The sequence below is a fragment of the Pseudopodoces humilis genome, chromosome 28, assembly GCF_049639895.1.
Source record: "Pseudopodoces humilis isolate 2021_Gansu_Grassland_sample_001 chromosome 28, ASM4963989v1, whole genome shotgun sequence".
NCBI classification, from domain to species: domain Eukaryota; kingdom Metazoa; phylum Chordata; class Aves; order Passeriformes; family Paridae; genus Pseudopodoces; species Pseudopodoces humilis.
Window position 1 is genome coordinate 1,673,893 of NC_142227.1, and position 19,761 is coordinate 1,693,653.

Below are 19,761 nucleotides of genomic sequence, written 5' to 3' on the forward strand. Positions count from 1 at the left end.
CGGGGTGTCCCCAACAGTGTCGCCACACGGTGAGTGGCCGCCACGTGTCCCTGTGAGCAGGTGCGAGGCTGGCATGTGCCGTTAATGAGCGCGAGATGCTGCTCGGTGTCCCCGCACGGGACAATTAACACCCTGCTTAATGAGCCTGATTGCGGCCGCAGCCAGAGCGGGGCTGGCCGGGCCCGGTGTCCCCCGTGTCCCCCTGTGTCCCCCGAGCCAGCCCAAAATCACACACAGGGGCTGAGCTGGTGGCGTGTCCACCGCGGGGATGGCCAAGGTGTCACCTCTCGTGTCGCCTCTGTGTCCCCTCCTGTGTCCCCTCAGTGTCCCCTCCCGTGTCCCCTCCATGTCCTCTCCCGTGTCCCCTCCGTGTCCCTCCCGCGTCCCCTCCCGTGTCCCTCCCGCGTCCCCTGCCGTGTCCCCTCGGTGTCCCCTCCCTGTCCCCTCGGTGTCCCCTCGGTGTCCTCTCCCTGTCCCCTCCCTGTCCCCTCCCTGTCCCCTCCCTGTCCCCTCGGTGTCCCAGGTGCCCGAGGTGGAAGGAGCGGGTCCGGCTGCCGGAAGGGGGAAGGGAAGGAGGCAGTCGCCATGGAAACCGCAAATAAAATCAATGCACGCTGCCCGTGGGTTCGGAGGGAAGTTGGGCCTGGCCGGGGGGGGGTCCCCGGGGGGACCCTGCTGTCCCTTCTGTCCCTTCTGTCCCTTCTGTCCCCTGCCGTGCCCAGGTGAGGGGACAGGGACAGCACGGAGGAGGTTCCGCGGTTCCGTCCTCCCCCTGTCCCTTCCTCAGCCCCGGCTGAGCTCTCCTGCCCAACTCCAGCCCGGCAGAGCCGCGCATCCTCCTGTCCGTCCGTCCGTCCGTCCGTGCGTCCGTCCGTGCGTCCGCCTGTCCCCGCTCCAGCGCCCCGAGCGCCGGCCCCAGCTGCGGTGGCAGAGGCCTCGTTAATGAGCTGCAGTCCTGATGAATGTGGCAGCTCTCCTGGAACGGGCTTCATTAGCCGCCGGCGGACCTGAGCGGAATAACAAGCGGCTCCGTGGGGCTCGGGATGGGGTCCCCCCGAGCCCCCCGCGGCCGGGCGGGGACACCGGGCCGCGCTCCCGGGGAGCTCCGGGGCTCCTCTCTGCCCCTCCAGCCTCCGGGACACCGCGCTGTGCCCCGGCCAAGGGGCCACCAGCCCGAGCTGGAGCGGCTCGGGAGGCTCCCGGCAGTGCCTCTGTCCTGTGGGGGACAGCGGTGGCCACCACACACCCGTCCCCATCCGTGTCCCCACTCCTGTCCCCACGCCGCGGCTCGGCCGTGTCACCCCTCCATGGTGATGGCTGAGACCCACACCAAACTCGTGTCACCTCCGCTGTCCCCTGGAGGGGCTGGGGACAAACCAGGGCGCTGCTGCAGCAGTGGGGACCCCTCCCCAGCCCCACGGCAGAGCCGCAGTGGGGTCCCCGCGGGCGGTGGGGGGGTCCCTGCCCCTGGCAGCGGGAGCCCCTCGGCGTTGTCACCGCACCCCAACCGCCCGCGGCCGCTCCCCGTGTCCCTGTCACAACAAAGGAAAACATCTCTGGATGGAAACTGCGGGAGGGTCGTCACGGCAACACTGCTGCAGGATTTCACCAGAATCCCGGCGTTCGGCCTCAAAAAGACTCGCAGTCCCCGCGCTCCCCCGCGGATCCTGCCGGGCCTGGGGCTCGGGGAGCGGCACCGAGGGACCCAGGTGACCCCAGCCACGCTGTCCCGGGGCCACCCGGTGGGGACGCGGTGCCAGCGGGTTCCGGGGAGCAGCTCGGGGCTCTCGGGGTGCTGCCCTGGGGCCGGAGGGGTGCGGGGACCCCACCCTGGGCCAGGACGGCGACGCTGGGACATCGCTCCGGCTCTGCCACCCTTGGCAGGATGTTGGCGATGAGACTCGATGGTGTCACCTCCCTCGGCTGGAGGGAGGACACCGGGGACACCGAACCGGTGCCAGCGGAGGAGCCGGTGGTGCCATCCCTGCTCCCGGGGCGCGGAGCTGCTGCCGGGGAGCGGGGAGAGGTGTCGGTGACACCCCGGTCCCCAGAGCCTCGCCGGCGGGTGGCTGCTGTGACATTCATCTCCGCTCGAGACCAGCTCACTGCCAGCACCTTCCCCTGCCCCAAAAACGGGCCGGTGACATCCCCGGTGCCTCCGCCGGGCTTCGGTGTCCCCTGGGGGATGGCCCGGGGTCCCCCCTGGCTCTCCTTTGAGACCCCGAGAGGCCCCGGGGCCCTTTGGAGGCTCGGGGGTTGAGCTGCGAGCAGCTGCGGTGGAGTTTTTTGGGATGGGTGACACGTGGGAGGTGCTGGGGCGAGCCGGAATTCCCGCTGGGAATCCGGGATGGACCCATCCCATCCCTGACCCATGCCGGATTCCCATGTGGAATTTAGGAAGGTGAGGAGCAGGAGGGGAGGATTTGGGGCTGCAGGTGCGGCGGAGGGCAGCGGGGGCATCCAGAGGGCGCCCAGGTGAGGATTTCAGAGCCGGCCTCACCCCCCGGACAGGGAGCCACACCCTCCTCCCAAAAACCCCCAAAAAACCACCCGGGGGTTCCCTCTCCAGAGCGGGACGGGACATCTGGAGGGTGTCCGCATCCTCCGGGAGCGGGAAAAAACCGGGATATCAAATCCCCTGGGACCCTCTCCCCAATTCCCCTTGGCAAAACCCCCCTGGGGACGGTGACCCCTGTCCCCGTCCCCCAGGCTCGGGCACCTCCGTGGGGCCGGGCCCGGCAGCTGCAGCCACATAAAAAGAAGGGGAACAGAGGAGCTCTGTGAGCCGGCAACGCCGGGATTGTGCCGGAGCAGGGGGGGCTCACAAAAGGCAGGAAACGCCACCGAAAGTCTGGCACAATGGAGTCGGAAATGAGAACTTTGCTCTCGGGTTTCCACGGATCCATCCTATGGGCGAAATAGGGAGGGGTTTGGGATTCTCTCTTCTTTTTTTTTTTGTGCGTTTTTTTCTGGTGCCAAGTCGTGGGAGACAGGCTGGCATTCTTCAGTCACCGGCGGGAAGGTGACACCCCCACCCCAAAAAAAACCCCCAAACCATCAGTGATGGTTTTCTTCCCCCTTTTTTTGGGGGTGTCGTTTCTGCCAGCGCGGCTCTTTGGAGAGTCTCCCACGGGTTTTTTGGGGGGGGGATTTGGGGATTTTGGAAGTCCTTATCCAGCCACAGCATCTTCCAGCGCCCCCCGCCCCCCATTCCGGCCCCAGACGGGGGTGCAGGGGGGGCTGGAGGATGCTGGGGTTGCCCCCTGTAGGGCTCAAAGGGAATTCTGGGGTGCGGAAGGGGCTGGAAAATGCTCCCCTTTTTGGAAACACCCCCAAAAAATCCCGCTGGATCCCCCCCCTGTCCTCCTGCCTCCATTACAGCGACCCCCCCACATCCTCTTGGGGACCCCACCCCCATCAGAGCCCCCCCCATTCCACGGTCCCCCCCCACCCCTCTCAGAACCCTCCTAGAGACCCCCCCTCATTATAGGGTCCCCCCAACCCCATCCACGCCGAGCGGGTTGCAGGAGGCGGCCCCGGTCGATGGGGGGGGGGCGGCCCCCGTTTTGTTTGGGGGCGGGGTGGGGAGGGGGGGGGGGGTGGGGCGGGGGTTGGGGGGGGCGGCGCATGCGCGGTCGCCCCTCGCCCTGCGCCGGGCAGAGCGGAGCGGGCGCGGGTTCTCCGCCGCTGCGGGCAGGTGCGGGCGGCGGCACCGGCGGCACCGGCGGGGGCGGGAGGGGGGGGCCGCGCCCGCCGCCAGCCGCGATTGGCCCGGCCCGGCCCGGCTCGGCCCCCTCCGGGGGGGCCCGGCCCGCTGCCCCCCTCTCCGAGCCCCGCTTTTAAGCCCCCGGTGGCGGCTGCGGTGCTCGGCTCTAGCGGCGGCGATGAGTCCCGGCGTGCCCTGAGCACGGACCAGGTACGTGCGACACCGGCACCGGCACCGGCACCGGCACCGGCACCGGCACCCGCCCCCGCACCGGCACCGGCGCCGGCACCGGCACCGGCACCGGCACCGGCACCGCCCCCGCCCCCGCTGCGGGCCGGCGGTGGGGAGGGGGACCCGGGCACGGCAGGAGCGGGACTGATCCGCGCTGGGAGCGGGGCCCGGTGGCGGGGATGGGGACGGTGACAGCGACACTGCCACCGGTACCGGTCCCGGCAGCGCTAGGGCGGGAGAGGGCTGGATGCGGGCTGGGGGCGCGGCGGGGGCCGCGGGAATGCGGGGCCCGGGGGCGGCGGTGGGGACGGTGACACCGGCACTGCTGCGGGGACGGGGATGGGGGCGGCGACACCGGCGGCGACACCGGCGCCACCACGGCAGGAGCGGGGTGGATCCGGGCTGGGGAATGCGGGGGTTGGGGGGGGCCGCGGGTCCCGGGGGGGGGGGCGGGGGTGGGGACGGTGACACCGGGGGTGGCAGGAGAGGGCCAGAGCCGGGCTGGGGCCGCGGTGGAGATGGGGACACTCGGTGTGGGGTGGTGGCCCTGGCGTGATGCTGGGGACACTCCAGGAGCTGTCAGGGATGGGGGTGCGGGGCTTGGGGACACTGCGGGGATCGGGGGCACCGGGACAGTCGGACAATGGGGGCGTGGCCACTGGCGCTGTGGGGACACCAGGACAGGGGGACACCAGGACAGGGGGACACTGCCAGGACCGGAGCTCTGCGGGGCTGGGGACGCTGAGAGGGACCGGGAAGCACCGGCACCGAGGACAGCGGGACAGACACGGCTGGGGACAGTGGGACACGGTGCCCTGAGCCCCCCAGGAGGCAGAGGGCGAGCAGAGGTGGCCAGGGCTGGCAGGACAGCAGTGGTTGTCACCAAGGTGTCACCTCGCTGCCTTGCTGGTGACACCGGGGGCTCCCTGGCGGGTCTGGAGCCGGGAATGTCCCCATCCCGGGGTGGCCCCGGCTGCCAGGAGAGCACCGGGCAGGCGGTGGCACGGCGGGGATGTCCCCAGCACGGGGACACAGCGCCAGGATGGATGGATGGACGGACGGATGGATGGATGGATGGATGGATGGATGGACGGACGGACGGACGGACGGATGGATGGATGGATGGATGGACGGACGGACGGATGGACGGACGGACGGATGGATGGATGGATGGATGGATGGATGGACGGGGGTATGGACAGGGCTCGGCAACCCCAAAATCGGTGGGATAACTCTGCCAGCGGCCTGGATCCGTGCCAGGCCCAGTGGCCCGGGGGTCTCCTCCCGGATTTGGGCACCGGGAGCGGTGTCGGGGGTCACTCCCAGCGTGCGGCCGAGCCCCCGGCAGCGATGGGCTCGGAGCGATGCTGAGCTGGCTTTGGGGATCCCGCGGAGCTTTGGGTTTTGCCGGGGTGAGGCAGAAAGCGGGGCGAAAATAATAAATATTTATTTTAAAAAAAATAAAAATATATAAAATAGGAAAAAAAAAAAAAAAGAGAGGAACAAATTCTAAAATAAAGGCTGCAGACTGTCTGCCTAATAAAAATCGCACCCGGCAAAGGGCCCATATTGGACGGGATCACAGTTTCCCGAGGTGCTAATTTATTCCGGCAGGCTGGGGGGAGCGGGGAGCATCACGTTGCCTGTGAGATGTGACGGCAGCGAGGTTTGCAGAATTCCTTTGTTGTGGGCAGAGAGGAGGGGACGCCGAGCCGGCCCCGCCGCCGGGCTCCTGCCGCGGCAGCGCAGCCCCGGGGGACACCCCCGCAGGACCCCCCGGTCCCCGCTGGGGCGGCGGGGACACCCGGGGAGGGAGGTGGGTGCTGTGGGGGGGGAGCTGGGTTAAGGGTGGGGGGCGCAGGAGCAGCCCCCGGGGTGGCAGCGGGGAGGGGAGGTGGGGGGTGACACTCCGTGGGGGTGGGCACCGGGATGTCGCCTGTGCGGCGGTGGCACCGCGGGCAGGGGTGACCCGCGGGGACAGCAGAGGTCAGGGGGGGTGCCCTGCGCAGGTGGCACCCCCAGAGCTGTGGGGGGGGGGGGGGTCCCCAGGGTGGGGACAGCGATGTCCCGGGTGGGTGGGCAGCGCTCCCTGTGTGCTGCCACCCCATCCCGCGTCGCCAGCGCTGTCCCAAATGTCACCTCTGTCCCGTCCCGGGATCCCCCCGCTCCTGCCCAGCCCGGGCTCGGCGCAGCTCGGGGGGCGCAGGTGACCCCCAAACTGACCGGGTGGTCCCGGCGGCCTGTGTGGAATTAAGCTCCGTTTCAGCTCAAGCTAATCACCAGCCCCGGCTTTGCATATTCATGAGCGGGATGAATTATTCATGAGGTGACAGCTAGTGACAGATGTGAAAATGTTCACCCGGCTTTTGGGGGGGCGGGGGGGTTTGGGGGGGCGTTTGGCACCGGCGCTATTTTAAATTTCTCTCGTCTGCGATTGTCCCGGTTGGGCTGGGACGCGGAGGGGGACAGGGACACGCTCCTTGTCCCCGAGGGGGCCACGTGGCCTTGGGGACGTCACTGTGACACCGCCCTGACTGCGGGGACACCCCGCTGTGAGATCCGGCCCTTGGTGGCCCGGCCACCTCCGTCCCCTCGCCACCGCTGTGCCACCCCCGCTGTCACCCCCGGGCACTGCGTGGTGACACCAGCGGCTGCTGGCCCTGGGAATCCCGGCTGGATCCTGCCTGGGATCTGGGATCCATCCTGGTCTGATCCCGGTGACACCGCAGGGACACGATGTGACAGTGACACTCCGGGCTGCCTCAATCCCAGCTGGATCCCCATCCCTGGGATCTGGGATCCATCCCGGGCTGATCCTGGTGACACTGCAGGGACACGATGTGACAGTGCCACCCCGAGCTGCCTCAGTCCCTGGGGATCCCCATCCCTGGGATCTGGGATCCATCCCGGGCCGATCCCGGTGACACCGCAGGGACACGATGTGACAGTGCCACCCTGAACTGCCCCAATCCCTGCCCAGCCATCCCTGGGATCCGGGATCCATCCCGGGCTGATCCCGGTGACACTGCAGGGACACGATGTGACAGTGCCACCCCGGGCTGCCTCAGTCCCGGCTGGATCCTGCCTGGGATCCGGGATCCATCCCGGGCTGATCCCGGTGGCACCACAGGGTCGGGATGTGACAGTGCCACCCTGAACTGCCTCAATCCCGGCTGGATCCTGCATTCCCGGGTCACGAGGGGACGGGAGGATTCGGTCCTGGGGACACTTCCCGGCCGCGGGGACCTTGCGAGGGGACACCGCGTGTGGTGTCCCCGGCAGGGCTGGCACTCCCCGTGTCGCCTGTCGTGACCCTGGGGGAGACTTTGGGGGCTCAGCGGGGCAGGGACGGGGACAGGAGCGGGAATGTGTCCCCTGCGTGTGCCAAGGGCAGCGGTGACAGCCGGGTGTCCCCAGAGGAGCGTCCTGGCCCTGCTGGGGGGGGACTTTGGGGACAGCTGAGCTCTCCCAGGTGCTGCCGGCCCGGCCTTTCCCGCTTTTCCTGCTGCCAAAGCAAATCCTGCAGGAACGCTGATGTCAGGGAAGGCCACGGCTCTGACGTGTGACCCCAAAACCTGAACCCCGAGCCCCCAGCAGCACCCCCTGGGGTGGGCTCAGGGACCCCCATCCCTGGATCCCATCCCTGGATCCCATCCCTGGATCCCATCCCATCCCTCACCCAATGTCCCCATCCCTTACCCGATGTCCCCATCCCTTACTCGATGTCCCCACCCCGCACCCACCAGGGTCACCGCGCTGCTGCTCAGTCCTGGACACCCCAGAAAGTCACAATTAACACTTCATTAATGTCAAAATGACCATTTCCGGGAGGAACCGGAACCTCCCGAGCCCAAAAGTATTTTAAATTTTAATTTTTCCCCCTGGAGTGGGAGAAAAAGGGAAAAGTTCGGTGCTGTTGAGGCTGCCCTGGAGGAATTTCCTTCCTGGAACATCTCCGGGCAGGGATGAAGGAGCCGGGGCTGCTTTTGGGATTTTCCAGCTCCTGGAAGATTTATCTGGGCAAAGTCTCATCCCATTCCTGACCCCGGGAATCTCCCAGCGCTTGGCTTCGGGGACAGAGCTGCCCACGGTGGGGAAGGGGCTGCCAGGGCTTTATTCTTGAGAAGAAATCAGATAAAACACGGTTTTCATCCCCAAAAAAGTCCCTTTGCCAGGCGGAACACGGGGGGGCTCCTTTTTTCTCGCCGTTTTGCTCGCTCTTTCTATTTTTGTCCCATAAAAGGGACAGGAGGAGGCACTGAGGGCTGGAAAATGGAACATCGGGATGGAGGGTGAGGCTGAGACTCGGTTTGGGGCAGCTGGAGAGGCGCGGGGGGCTCCTGGTGTCCCCCAAAGGCCGGGTGGTCCCCAAATCCCCGTCTGGGGTGGGGGGAACTGGAGAGCAGCAAATTCCAGGGTGGATCTGTGGGGCGGGAGATGGGCTTTGGTTGGGGGTCTCTGGGATTTGGGGGTGCTGGGGGTGTCCCCGCTCGGCTGGTTTGGCACCCAGAGGCTGAGTGATGGTTGTGGGGGGAGCTGGATGGTGGCTGTGGGCACCTGGTGATGATTTTGGGCACTGACTGATGATTTTGGGCACTGACTGATGATTTTGGGCACTGAGTGATGATTTTGGGCACCAAGAGATGGTGGTGGTGAGGATCTGGTGACGATTTTGGGCACTTGGTGGGGATTTTGGGCACCTGGTGATGGTGGTGGTTGGCACCTGGTGATGATTTTGGGCACTTGGTGACAGTTTTGGGCACTGGGTGATGGTTGTGCCCATGGCAGGTGATGATGGTGGGATTTGGGTGATGATGATGATGGGATTTGGGTGATGATGGTGTGATTTGGGTGATGATGGGGGTGGGCACCCAGTGATGATGATGGTGGGATTTGGATGATGATGATGATGGGATCTGGGTGATGATGATGGTGGGATTTGGATGATGATGATGGTGTGATTTGGGTGATGATAGTGGTGGGATTTGGATGATGATGATGATGGGATTTGGGTGATGATGATGGTGGGATTTGGATGATGATGATGATGGGATCTGGGTGATGATGATGGTGGGATTTGGATGATGATGATGGTGTGATTTGGGTGATGATGGTGGTGGGCACCCAGCGATGGTTGTGCCACAGCTGCTGGAGCTGTGCTGGGAGCCGGGTGCCGGTGGCACGCACCAGCCAGCGGCTGTGCCCACACCAGCAGCGCCCAAATCCCCTCTGCTGCCGCCTCCCAGACGCTTTAGAGACCCCCCAGGGGAGCAGAAGGACGGGGGGAGCTCCAGGGGCCACACCCGGGGTACCTCGGGGACACCACCGCGGGTGGAGTGCCATCCCCGCCCGATCCTCATCCCTCCGTGGTGCGGGAGCGGCACCCGGAGCCGGCTGTCCCCGGGGCTCTCCCCGCTCCTCCCGGGGGCCCGGGGCCACCGCTCGCCCCCCGGGCTGGCAGCTCCGCTGTCCCTGCAGGTCAAGGATGGTCCATGTGATGGGCGATGCCGCCTGCTGGCTCCTGCTCGGGCTCTCCCTCCTCCCCATCGCCCTCCTGGGTAAGTGCTCGGCTCCCCGCGCTAATTAGAGGCCGAACAGCAATAAATAATGAACTCCGTGCCGCGGTAAATGGTGGCGGGCAGTAATTAACCCGGCGGGATTAGTGAGGGAGAAACCCCCCAGGCCACCGCGCCCCCTCCCCGCCTTGGGATCGCTGCAGGCGAGACCTTAAATCCTTAATCCCGCTGAGCCCCCTCCCCACGGCCCCGCTGAGCCCCCCGGGGATTTGCGGAGGCTCCGAGCCCTGTCCCCCCCTGTCCCCCGCGGCGGGGACACCGCAGCACGGGCGGGCTTGGGATGGCCCAGGGCCCCGAAGAGCCCGGGGCGAGGGGAGGGTGGGGGAGGAAGGTCCCGGGGGGGATTAGTGGCTGTCCCCGACCCCCAGCCGGTCCCTGAGCCCACCGGGGGGTCCAGGGGGGTCCGAGACGCGGGGGATTTGTGGCGGCGGCACGGGGAGACTGCCCAGGCTGGGACGGGATTAGCGCGGGAGGAGGAGGAGGAGGAGGAGGAGGAGGAGGAGGAGGAGGAGGAGGATGGATGAGGATGGGGATGAGGACGAGGATGAGGATGAGAATGAGGAGGAGGATGAGGATGAAGGTGGTCACGGTCCTGCCACGCTTCACCCCAGCTCGGCCGTGGCTTTTCCACCGGGGTCAGGTGGCGTCTCCCTGCGGGCAGGGACAGGGCGGTGCTGGTGTCCCCTGGGAGCCGCGTGGCACCCACGGGCGCAGAGCAGTGGCCACAGCCTGGGGACATCCCGGGGGGGGGTGGGTGGGACTGGGGGGACTTGGACCCCTCCCGAGTTGGGGGGTTCGGCCCCAGAGGGGTCAAGGTCGGGCCGCAGCCGCTCGATGGGGCGGCCGCGCTTTATCCCAATCCATCCCCCCTGCTCCTGCTCCTCCTGGGGTGCTCAGGAGCGGAGCCCCCCGAGCCCCCGCGGTGCCCCCCAGCCCTCCCTCGCTGTGGCCACAGCAGCCCGGCCGCTCTGCCCTCAGGCTCGCAGGACGAGGGGAAGGTGATCCACATCACCAGGGTGCAGCACCAGGCGCTGCGCGTCGGGCTGGGGGAGCCGGTGACACTGCCCTGCCTCTTCCTCCTGCACCCCTCGGCCTCCCTGGGGCCCAACGAGCCCCCGGAGCCTCCCCGCGTCAAATGGAGCAAGGTGCGCTCGGCCACCGGCCAGAGGGAGGACGTGCCCATCCTGGTGGCCAAGGACAACGCGGTGAAGGTGGTGAAGGCCTACGAGGGCCGGGTGGCGCTGCCCGGATACCCCCGGGACCGCTCCAACGCCACGCTGCAGCTGCGGGCGGCCCGCGCCAGCGACGCGGGGCTCTACCGCTGCGAGGTGGTGGCCGGCATCGATGATGAGCAGGACCTGCTGCCGCTGGAGGTGACGGGTGAGCCGGGCACGGCCGCGGGGACAGCGGGGACGCGGCCCGGGGGGAGCTGGAGGGGTCGTGAAGCCCCCGGGGCAGAGGGGAGGTGGGGGAGTGGGGCATTCAGGGGGAGCTGGGCACCCCCATGGGAGATGTGAGCTCCATTTGGTCCCTAAACCCCATTTGTACCCTAAATCCCATTTGTACCCTGAAACCCATTTGGTCCCTAAACCCCATTTGTATCCTGAACCCCATGTGTACCCTAAATGACATTTGTACCCTAAATCCCATTTGTTCCCTGAACCCCATTTAGTCCCTAAACCAAATTTATTCCCTGAGCCGAATTTATACCCTAAATCCCATTTATTCCCTAAATCACATTTGTACCCTGCACCCCTTTTGTACCCTGATTCACATTTGTGCCCTAAACCCCATTTGTACCCTAAATCCCATTTATTCCCTGAACCCCATTTGTTCCCTAAACCCCATTTGTTCCCTAAACCCCATTTATTCCCTAAATCCCATTTATTCCCTGAACCCCATTTGTTCCCTAAACCAAATTTATTCCTTGAGCCGAATTTATACCCTAAATCCCATTTATTCTCTAAATCACATTGTACCCTAAACCCCATTTATTCCCTGAACCCCATTTACTCCCTGAGCCCCATTTATTCCCCCCACCCCATTATATTTCCCTGCACCCCACAGTTCCTGCACACCCCATGCACCCTGTGCCCCCCACCACAGCCGCGCCCCCCAGGCACCCCCTGCACCCCCTCCGAGCCGCTCCTCCCAAGCGCCCCACGGCACTTCTGTGCCCCATGAGCCCCAAAACCATCCCTGCACCCCCCGTGCCCCTCCTGCAGTCCTCGGACCCCACACCACCCCCGTTTCCCCCCGGCGCTCCCCGGTACCAGCTCCCCTCTCCGTGCCCCCCCAGGCGTTGTGTTCCACTACCGGCCCGCGGGCCAGCGCTACGCCCTGAGCTTCCCCGCCGCCCGTCGCGCCTGTCGCGACAACTCCGCCGTCATCGCCTCCCCCCAGCACCTCCAGGCCGCCTTCGAGGACGGCTACGACAACTGCGACGCGGGCTGGCTCAGCGACCAGAGCGTGCGGTGAGTGCGCGGGGACCCCCGGGGACCCCCGGGGACCCCCTCCCCGCGGAGCGCAGCGCCCACCGTGCCCCTCCCGGCAGGTACCCCATCACCCTGTCCCGGCCCGGCTGCTACGGAGACCGCAACAGCCTCCCCGGCGTGCGCAGCTACGGGCGCAGGGAGCCCGCCGAGCTCTACGATGTGTACTGCTACTCCCGGGAGCTGCGAGGCAAGGGCTGCGTGCCGGGAGGGGGGCCAGGGGTGGCCCTTGGTGACCAGGGGTGGCCCTTGGTGTCCAGGGGTGGCCCTTGGTGCCCAGGGGTGTCCAGGGAGGTCCAGGGGTGTCCAGGGGTGGCCCTTGGTGCCCATGGGTGCCCAGGGGTGTCCAGGGGTGTCCAGGGGTGGCCCTGGGTGCCCAGGGGTGGCCCTGGGTGCCCAGGGATGTCCCTTTGTGCCCATGGCATGGCCAGGAGCACGGCTGGGTGCCCAGGGGTGGCCCTCCCTGAACAGGAGCACATCTGGGTGCCCAGGGGTGGCCCTTTGTGTCCATGGGTGCCCAGGGATGTCCCTCCGTGGCCACATCTCCGTGCACGCCCCCCACCCGCGGTCCGGTTGCCGGGTGGTTGCCCAGTTTGGCACCCTCACCCAGGACACCCCGAAAGCTCCGCTCGGCTCCTCCGGCTGTGGCCGTGTCCCCAACGCGTCCCCTCTCCCGCAGGGACCGTGTTCTACGCCACCGAGCCGGGACGCTTCACCTGGCAGGGCGCCCGCAGGCACTGCCGGAGCCGGGGGGCATCGCTGGCCACCACGGGCCAGCTCTACCTGGCCTGGCGAGAGGGGCTGGACCAGTGCGACCCGGGCTGGCTGGCCGATGGCAGCGTGCGCTACCCCATCCGCCAGCCCCGCAGGAAGTGCGGGGGAGAGTCCTCGGGGGTGCGGACCCTCTACCAGTTCCCAAATCGCACCGGTTTCCCCCCCGCCGCCTCCAGATTCGACGCCTACTGCTACAAAGGTGAGGGGGAGCCTGCCGGACCCCCCGGCCGATCCCTCCTTCCCGCGGGGATCGGTGGGCGCGGCCGGGAAAATGGCTGCGGATGAATATTTAATTAGGGAATTAATGAGATAAATGAGGCAGAGCGGCGCTGGGAGGGGGCGCAGCTCCGGCTGGGTGCGGTGCTCGGTGCTGACACTCGCGGGGGGGCTGCGGTGCCACCCCCCGGGTGCCACCGCTGATGCTCACGGTGTCCCCGCAGCCGCGGGGCCCGGGGACGCGGAGGAGCCGGTGCTGCCGGTGCCGCCCACGCCCGAGCCGCCGAGCAGCGACAACGTGCTGGTGGAGCACAGCGAGGAGCTGGGTACATCGGGGGACACCCGCGACATCCCCCGCGACCGCTACCACCTCCTGCCACCGCCGGGGCCCGCGGGGCTGGGCGAGGATGAGGACGAGCAGCTGCGGCCGGCCAGGGGCAGCCCGGTGGGGCAGCGCGGGGACCTCCCGGCCACTGTCCTGCCACCGGCACCGGCGGCTCCGGGGTTGGCCACGGGCGCTGCGACATCGCTGCCGCCCACCGCGGCCACCTCGCTGGCGTGGCCCCACGAGGAGGAGGCTCTCAACGCGCTGGATCAGGATCCGGAGAGCTCCCGGAGGGATCCTCCCAGCGCCAGCCCGGCACAAGGAGACCCTGAGGGACCCCCGGCCACCCTCCTGTCGCATTCCCGGAGCGCAGCCCCGGAGCACGGCCCCGGCTCCTCCTTGGCACCGGCTGGGCTGGCGACGGTGCCCAGCGCGGCCCCGGAGACCCCCAGCACCCCCCCGGGCAGCTCCAGCGCCCCGAGGAGGAGCTACCCCGGCCTGAACGGGCGCTACTTCCAGCTCCAGAGGCACAGCCGGGACCCCGCGGTGGCAGCTGGGGACCCCGCGGTGGCACCTGAGGACCCCACAGTGGCACCTGAGGACCCCACGGTGACAGCTGGGGACCCCACAGTGGCATCTGAGGACCCCACGGTGGCACCTGGAGACCCCGCGGTGGCATCTGAGGACCCCACGGTGGCACCTGGAGACCCCGCGATGGCATCTGAGGACCCCGCGGTGGCACCTGAGGACTCCGCCGTGGCACCTGAGGACCCCACAGTGGCACCTGAGGACCCCACAGTGACAGCTGAGGACCCCGCGGTGACAGCGGGAATTGTCATCCAGGCCGTGGAGCTGAGGAGCCTCCCCCGAGGTGGCAGCGAGAGCCCCGGGCGGGAGGATCCCCACGCGTCCCCCGAGGCTCTGGAGGAGGAGATCAGCCCCGGTGAGTGACCGCAGACACGGCCGGGGGGTCCCAGCGCGGTCACCCCTCGGTGACCCCTTGCCGGTGCCATCTCTTGCAGAGCTGGTGGCCGCGGCCACCTCCCCCGTGTCCCTGTCGCCGAGGGGCTCAGAGACCCCCGCAGGGACCCCCCCCGTGCCGTTCCCGTCCCCCGCCGCTCCCCGCGACGCTCGGGACCACCGGGACATCCCCGCGGCTGCCGCCCGGCCCCGCGTCCCCAGCGCCCGCGGGGACTCCCCGAGGCCACCCGCCGATGCCACCGAGGACTTCTCCGGGGACCCCCCGTCCCAGGAGGGCTCCGTGCCCCCGCTGCCCCCGCTGCCCCCGGCCCCGCTGGTGGCCGAGGGTCTCGAGCTGTCCCCGCAGCCCCGCGGGGACACCGGGGACGGCAGCGGGGCCCCGGGGGACGGCGCGCTGGAGAGGCAGAGGAAGGCGGTGACATTCCTGCAGCCCGAGGGACCCTCCGAGGGACACCGCGCCATCCCCGGCCACACCGAGGGGGCTTCTCCGGGGCCCCGGGGCCGCTCCGGCCCCACGGCTCCCCACGGGGCGGCCGAGCCCAGCCAGGAGCAGCCGGAGGAACCCAGGGATGTTGGGAATGGCGCGGCCGAGCCCAGCAGCGAAGCAGCCGCGTCCCCCCCGGCCTGGGATGTCCCCTCAGCGTCCCCTTCCCCCGCGGCCACCGAGGTGGTGCTGTGGGCCAGCACCGAGCGGCCGGAGGAGGTGGAGCCGGTGGCCGAGGAGGGGTCCACGGGCTTCGCTCCCCCAGACCCACAGCCCACCCACCGCTCCGAGCTGGACCCGGGGGCAGCCGAGCAGCTCCTCCTGTCCCCTCCGGGTCCCCGGCAGCCCCCCGACCCCCCAACTGTCCCCAGCCACCAGGGCGCTCCCCCAGCCCCCGGCGAGGAGGACTCCTCCGGGGAGGCCAAGAGGGAAGAGCCCCCCACGCCCCTCGGCTCGGCCACCCGCGGCCCCTGGCCGTCCCCCGGTGTCCCCCGCCCGGCGGGGACAGAGCCCGCGGGGTCCCCGAGCTCGGGGCTGCTCTTTGAGCCCTCGGCCGAGCCAGAGCTGGGGGGCGCGGGGGGGTCCCCGCTGCTGGATACCGACAGCGGCAGCGGCGAGGAGCCGGCGCTGGACGAGCGGGAGCTGCTGGCCTGGGTGGGCACCGGCAACGCCAGCGGGCACGGTGAGCTGCGGGCACCGGCACCGACGGGCCCGGCGGGGGGTTTGGAGGCGGAGGTTCGGGCGGCGTCGCTGCTTTTATCCGAATCTCCCGTCTGGGAGCCGAGGGGACGGCGGCGGGCGGGGGTCGGGGGGCACCCAGGACCCCCCCAGGCCGGCTCAGGGCAGCGCTGCCGCCCAGCAGCTCCGGCGGAGCCGTGCCACAACAACCCGTGCCTGCACGGAGGGACGAGCCGGGCCAACGGCACCGTGTGCGGCTGCAGCTGCGCCCCGGGCTTCACCGGAGAGAACTGCGAGATCGGTGAGCGCCGGGGCTCCGGGAACGGCGCGGGGCTGGCAGCGCACGGCTCCGGGGGTGGCGGCAGCCCCACAGCCGCCCGTGTCCCCGCAGACATCGATGACTGCCTGTCCAGCCCGTGCCAGAACGGCGGCACCTGCATCGACGAGGTCAATTCCTTCGTGTGCCTCTGCCTGCCCAGCTACGGCGGCAGCCGCTGCGAGAAAGGTGGGGCCTGCCCCCGGTGTCCCCCGGTGTCCCCCTGTGTCACTGTGGGGACATTGCCCAGCCCCCGGTGTCCCCCGGTGTCCCCCTGTGTCACTGTGGGGACATTGCCCAGCCCCCGGTGTCCCCCAGTGTCACCCCTGTGTCACTGTGGGGACACTGCTCTGCCCCCGGTGTCCCCCTGTGTCCTTCTGTGCCACCACGGGGACATTGCCCTGCCCCCGGTGTCCCGCACTGTCCCCCCGCAGTGTCCCCCCGGTGTCCCCCAGTGTCACTGTGGGGACATTGCTCTGCCCCCGGTGTCCCCATTTGTCCCCCAGTGTCTCCCAGTGTGCCTCCCAGTGTCCCTGTCTGTCACCGCGGCTCTGTCACCTCTGTCACCCAGCCCCCAGTGTCCCGCAGTGTCCCCCAGTGCCACCACCGGGACACTGCCCACCCCTGCGGCTCTGGGGGCTGCAAGGCGACACAAACCCCTGACGGCGGGGCTGGGGGCCGGCCCCTCGCCCTGCGGCCACTGTCGCCGCTGGTGTCCCCGCAGACACGGAGGGCTGTGACCACAACTGGCACAAGTTCCAGGGCCACTGCTACCGCTACTTCTCCCGCCGGCGCTCCTGGGAGGACGCGGAGCGCGACTGTCGCCGCCGGGCCGGGCACCTCACGAGCATCCACTCGCAGGAGGAGCACGGCTTCATCAACGGTGGGCTGGGGGTCCCCGGCGCCCCCTCCCCGGGCGCTGCTCGCCCCCTCCGTGCGAGCCGCGGGTGCCTCTCCCCGCAGGCTTCGGCCACGAGAACACCTGGATCGGCCTCAACGACCGCATCGTGGAGCAGGACTTCCAGTGGACCGACAACACCGGCTTGGTGAGGGTTTTGGGGGTCCGAGGGGGGCTCGGGGCGCGGGAAGGGGGTGCGGGGGGTGTCACCCTCCCTGGTGGCCCCGCAGCAATACGAGAACTGGCGGGAGAACCAACCCGACAACTTCTTCGCGGGCGGCGAGGACTGCGTGGTGCTGGTGTCCCACGAGATCGGCAAGTGGAACGACGTGCCCTGCAACTACAACCTGCCCTACATCTGCAAGAAGGGCACAGGTAGCGCCCCCGCCACCCCCGGCCCCGGCCCGCAGCTCCCGCTGGCCCCGTCCTGCAATCCTTGGTGTCCCCATCCCGCAGTCTGTGGTGTCCTCATCTTCATCCTGCAGGTCCTGATATCCCTGTCCCCATCCTGCAGTCCCCGGTGTCCCCATCCCGCAGCTCCCGGCGTCCCCATCCTGCAGTCCCTGACATCCCTGTCCCCATCCCACACTCCCCGCTGTCCCCACCCCCAGCCAACCTTTCCCAGCCCTTCCCCCAGGCGAGCTCCAGCAGTTCTCCCCCAAATCCCCAATTTCCCTCCCTTTCCCCCTGCCCAATCCCTCCCTCAGCGCTCCGGTTTCTTCCCTTTGCTCCCATTAAATTCCCATTAAATTCCCATTCCGTTCCTCCAGCTGCTCCTCCCCGCCCCGCGCTCTAACGACGCCCCAGTAAGGCCATTAATTAACCAATTAAACCCTGGGGACACCTGACGGACGAGCCTCTCCCAAAGCCACCAGCGGTGTCCCCAGCGGCGCGGGGGGGTGGCCTGGACTGGTGTCCCTTGTCCCCTCCCAGTAACTCCCAGTAACTCCCAGTAACTCCCAGTAACTCCCAGTAACTCCCAGTAACTCCCAGCTCCAGGGGGGTGACGGAGCTCTGTCCCCCCCTCTCCCAGTGCTGTGCGGGCCCCCCCCGGAGGTGCCGAACGCTTTCCCGGTGGGAAAGAAGAAGGAGAAGTACAACATCCACTCCAGCGTGCGCTACCAGTGCCACGAGGGCTTCACCCAGCGCCACGTCCCCACCATCAAGTGCCACAGCACCGGCAAGTGGGACCGGCCCAAAATCCTCTGCACAAAACGTTAGTGGGGAGGTTCCGGGGGGTCTCGGGGGGCTGGGCAGGGTGGGAGGGTGCTTGGAGTGTCTCAGCTAGCTCAGGGATGGGGTTTTTTTCCTCACTCCGGCTTCCAGGAGGATTTGAGCTCGCTAATTCACTATTTTAAACAGTAAATAAATAAGGTGGGGAAATTCCTCCCCTGGGTTCTGTTCCACAGTTTATTTCTGTGAAGGGAACTCCGGAGGACGAGACAAAAGATTGGAGTCTGGGGTGCTTCTTTTAACAAGGGCTTCTTTGGAGGGTGGGAACATCTGGAAAAAAAACATTTTCTACAGCCAGCACATTTACAAACTTTCTACAAATCCAGGTTAAACACGCTAATAGGATATTATAACAATAATATTTATAATAATAAATAAAATTTAATAATACTAATACTAATACTAATACTAATACTAATACTAATACTAATACTAATAATAATCATAATAGACACGGACTTTTTGGATGCCTGCACAGGTATAGGAGCGAGCTCACAGAGCTGAGGGGTGTGCGGGGAGAGAGAGGAGAGGGGGGTGAGGGCAGTCCAGGCCAACAGCTACAAACATAAAACAACATAAAATAACTCAGGAACATTCTAACACCCCTTACCGCACCCGGAGGGGTTCAGGAACCGCTCCCTGATCCCCCCCTTGCCCCCGTCCTTGCCCCCCGTTAGCCAGGCGGTCGCACCGAGCGCGGCGGCACCGGCGGCACCGGCACAGCCACCAGCACCGGCAGCACCACCAGCACAAAGCCCGCAAGGAGCGGCGAAAACACCGGCAGCACCTCCGGCTGGACGGCATGGAGGAGGGCCACTACTTCTAGAGCCGGGCGAGCACAAAGGGGGACGTGGCCATGTCCCCCCAGCCCCTCTCCCACCCTCTCCCCGCCCCTCTTTTTTAACCCCCTTTTGGCTTTAGCTCCTTAGGATGCCCGGCCCCGTAGGGAATAGGATCCGGAGGGGGCGGCTGCGTGTGCGTCCCCAGCCCTCCCTGCATGTCCCACGCTCAGCCCCCCCGGCCCGGGCTGGAGCCCCCAGCCCCGCACAGGGACCCCTCCCCAAACTGGGCTCTGTCCCTGTCCCCAAACCGGGGGTGAATCAGGCAGCCCCCGCCCCGATATCCCACCTGGGCTGGCTCTGGTTTTTTAGCAGCGCCCCCATTTCCCTGCCCCAGCACCTCTGGGGGTCCCCGCGGCCGGCACGGGGGTGGGGCTGGGGGGGACACGGTGGCCGCGGGGCCGCTGTCCCCGCTGGCTTTGGGGGCGCTCGGTTTGGTTTTGTCCCCGTTCCGCTCGTTTCGGGTCCCCGTTGGAGTTGGCGTGCGCGCGTGTGTGTGTGTGTGTGTGTACGGCGCTTCCCGACCTCTGCTGTCCGCGACGTGACTGCCGTGTCCCCCTCCCCTCCCCGACCCCCTCCTGACGCCCCCTCCCCATTTCTGACTCTGCCTTTCTGTACTGCTGGACATTTTAATAAATTTTTTTAACAGTTGAGCCACCCCCCCTGCCTGGCGCCGCTCCCCCGCTGCCTCCTCCCGGCTCCCGGTGCACCCCAACAACTCCGAGCAGCCCCAAAATCTCCCCCGGGGCTCCCCGTGTCGCATCCGCCACCCGCTCGCCGCGAGTCACCGCGCTGCTGGCCGCCCCCCGTGTCCCTGTCGCCGGCCAGCGCGGCCCCTCAAGGCGCGGGGATGCCGCTGGATTTTTTTGGGGGTGATTCCCCCCTAAAACACCCTCCATCCCCCACCCCCGAGGTTCCCGTGCCACCCGCGCCCCCCGCTGTCCCCTCGCAGGGCTGTGACATTTCGGTCACTAAAGGTGACCCCTCCCCACCCCGGGGTCCCCGTCCCTGT

General features: G+C 67.6%; 1 protein-coding gene across 2 annotated transcripts; it reads left to right on the plus strand.

The window, feature by feature from the left end:
* Nucleotides 1-3,804: 3,804 nt before the first annotated feature.
* NCAN (neurocan) lies at nucleotides 3,805-19,326 on the plus strand. Of its 2 annotated transcripts, none has more exons than XM_005531701.2 (15): nucleotides 3,805-3,916; nucleotides 9,416-9,495; nucleotides 10,492-10,893; nucleotides 11,813-11,987; nucleotides 12,068-12,195; nucleotides 12,685-12,978; nucleotides 13,220-14,263; nucleotides 14,343-15,467; nucleotides 15,648-15,764; nucleotides 15,855-15,968; nucleotides 16,504-16,662; nucleotides 16,743-16,825; nucleotides 16,908-17,052; nucleotides 17,711-17,893; nucleotides 18,588-19,326. In XM_005531701.2, exons 2-15 carry the CDS (start codon nucleotides 9,423-9,425, stop codon nucleotides 18,734-18,736), a joined length of 4,191 nt encoding a protein of 1,396 aa, XP_005531758.2. In that variant the 5' UTR covers nucleotides 3,805-3,916; nucleotides 9,416-9,422; the 3' UTR covers nucleotides 18,737-19,326. The 2 variants fall into 2 exon arrangements, with proteins under 2 accessions (XP_005531758.2, XP_087923950.1); XM_088067824.1 differs by having other exon boundaries at nucleotides 18,592-19,326.
* The last annotated feature ends 435 nt before the right edge of the window (nucleotides 19,327-19,761 follow it).

Coding starts and splice junctions, on each gene's coding strand:
- NCAN (XM_088067824.1), top strand. CDS start 9,423: ATGGTCCATGTGATGGGCGATGCCGCCTGCTGGCTCCTGCTCGGGCTC. Junction 10,894..11,812: donor GCTGCCGCTGGAGGTGACGG/GTGAGCCGGGCA, acceptor GTGCCCCCCCAG/GCGTTGTGTTCCACTACCGG. Junction 12,979..13,219: donor CGACGCCTACTGCTACAAAG/GTGAGGGGGAGC, acceptor GTGTCCCCGCAG/CCGCGGGGCCCGGGGACGCG.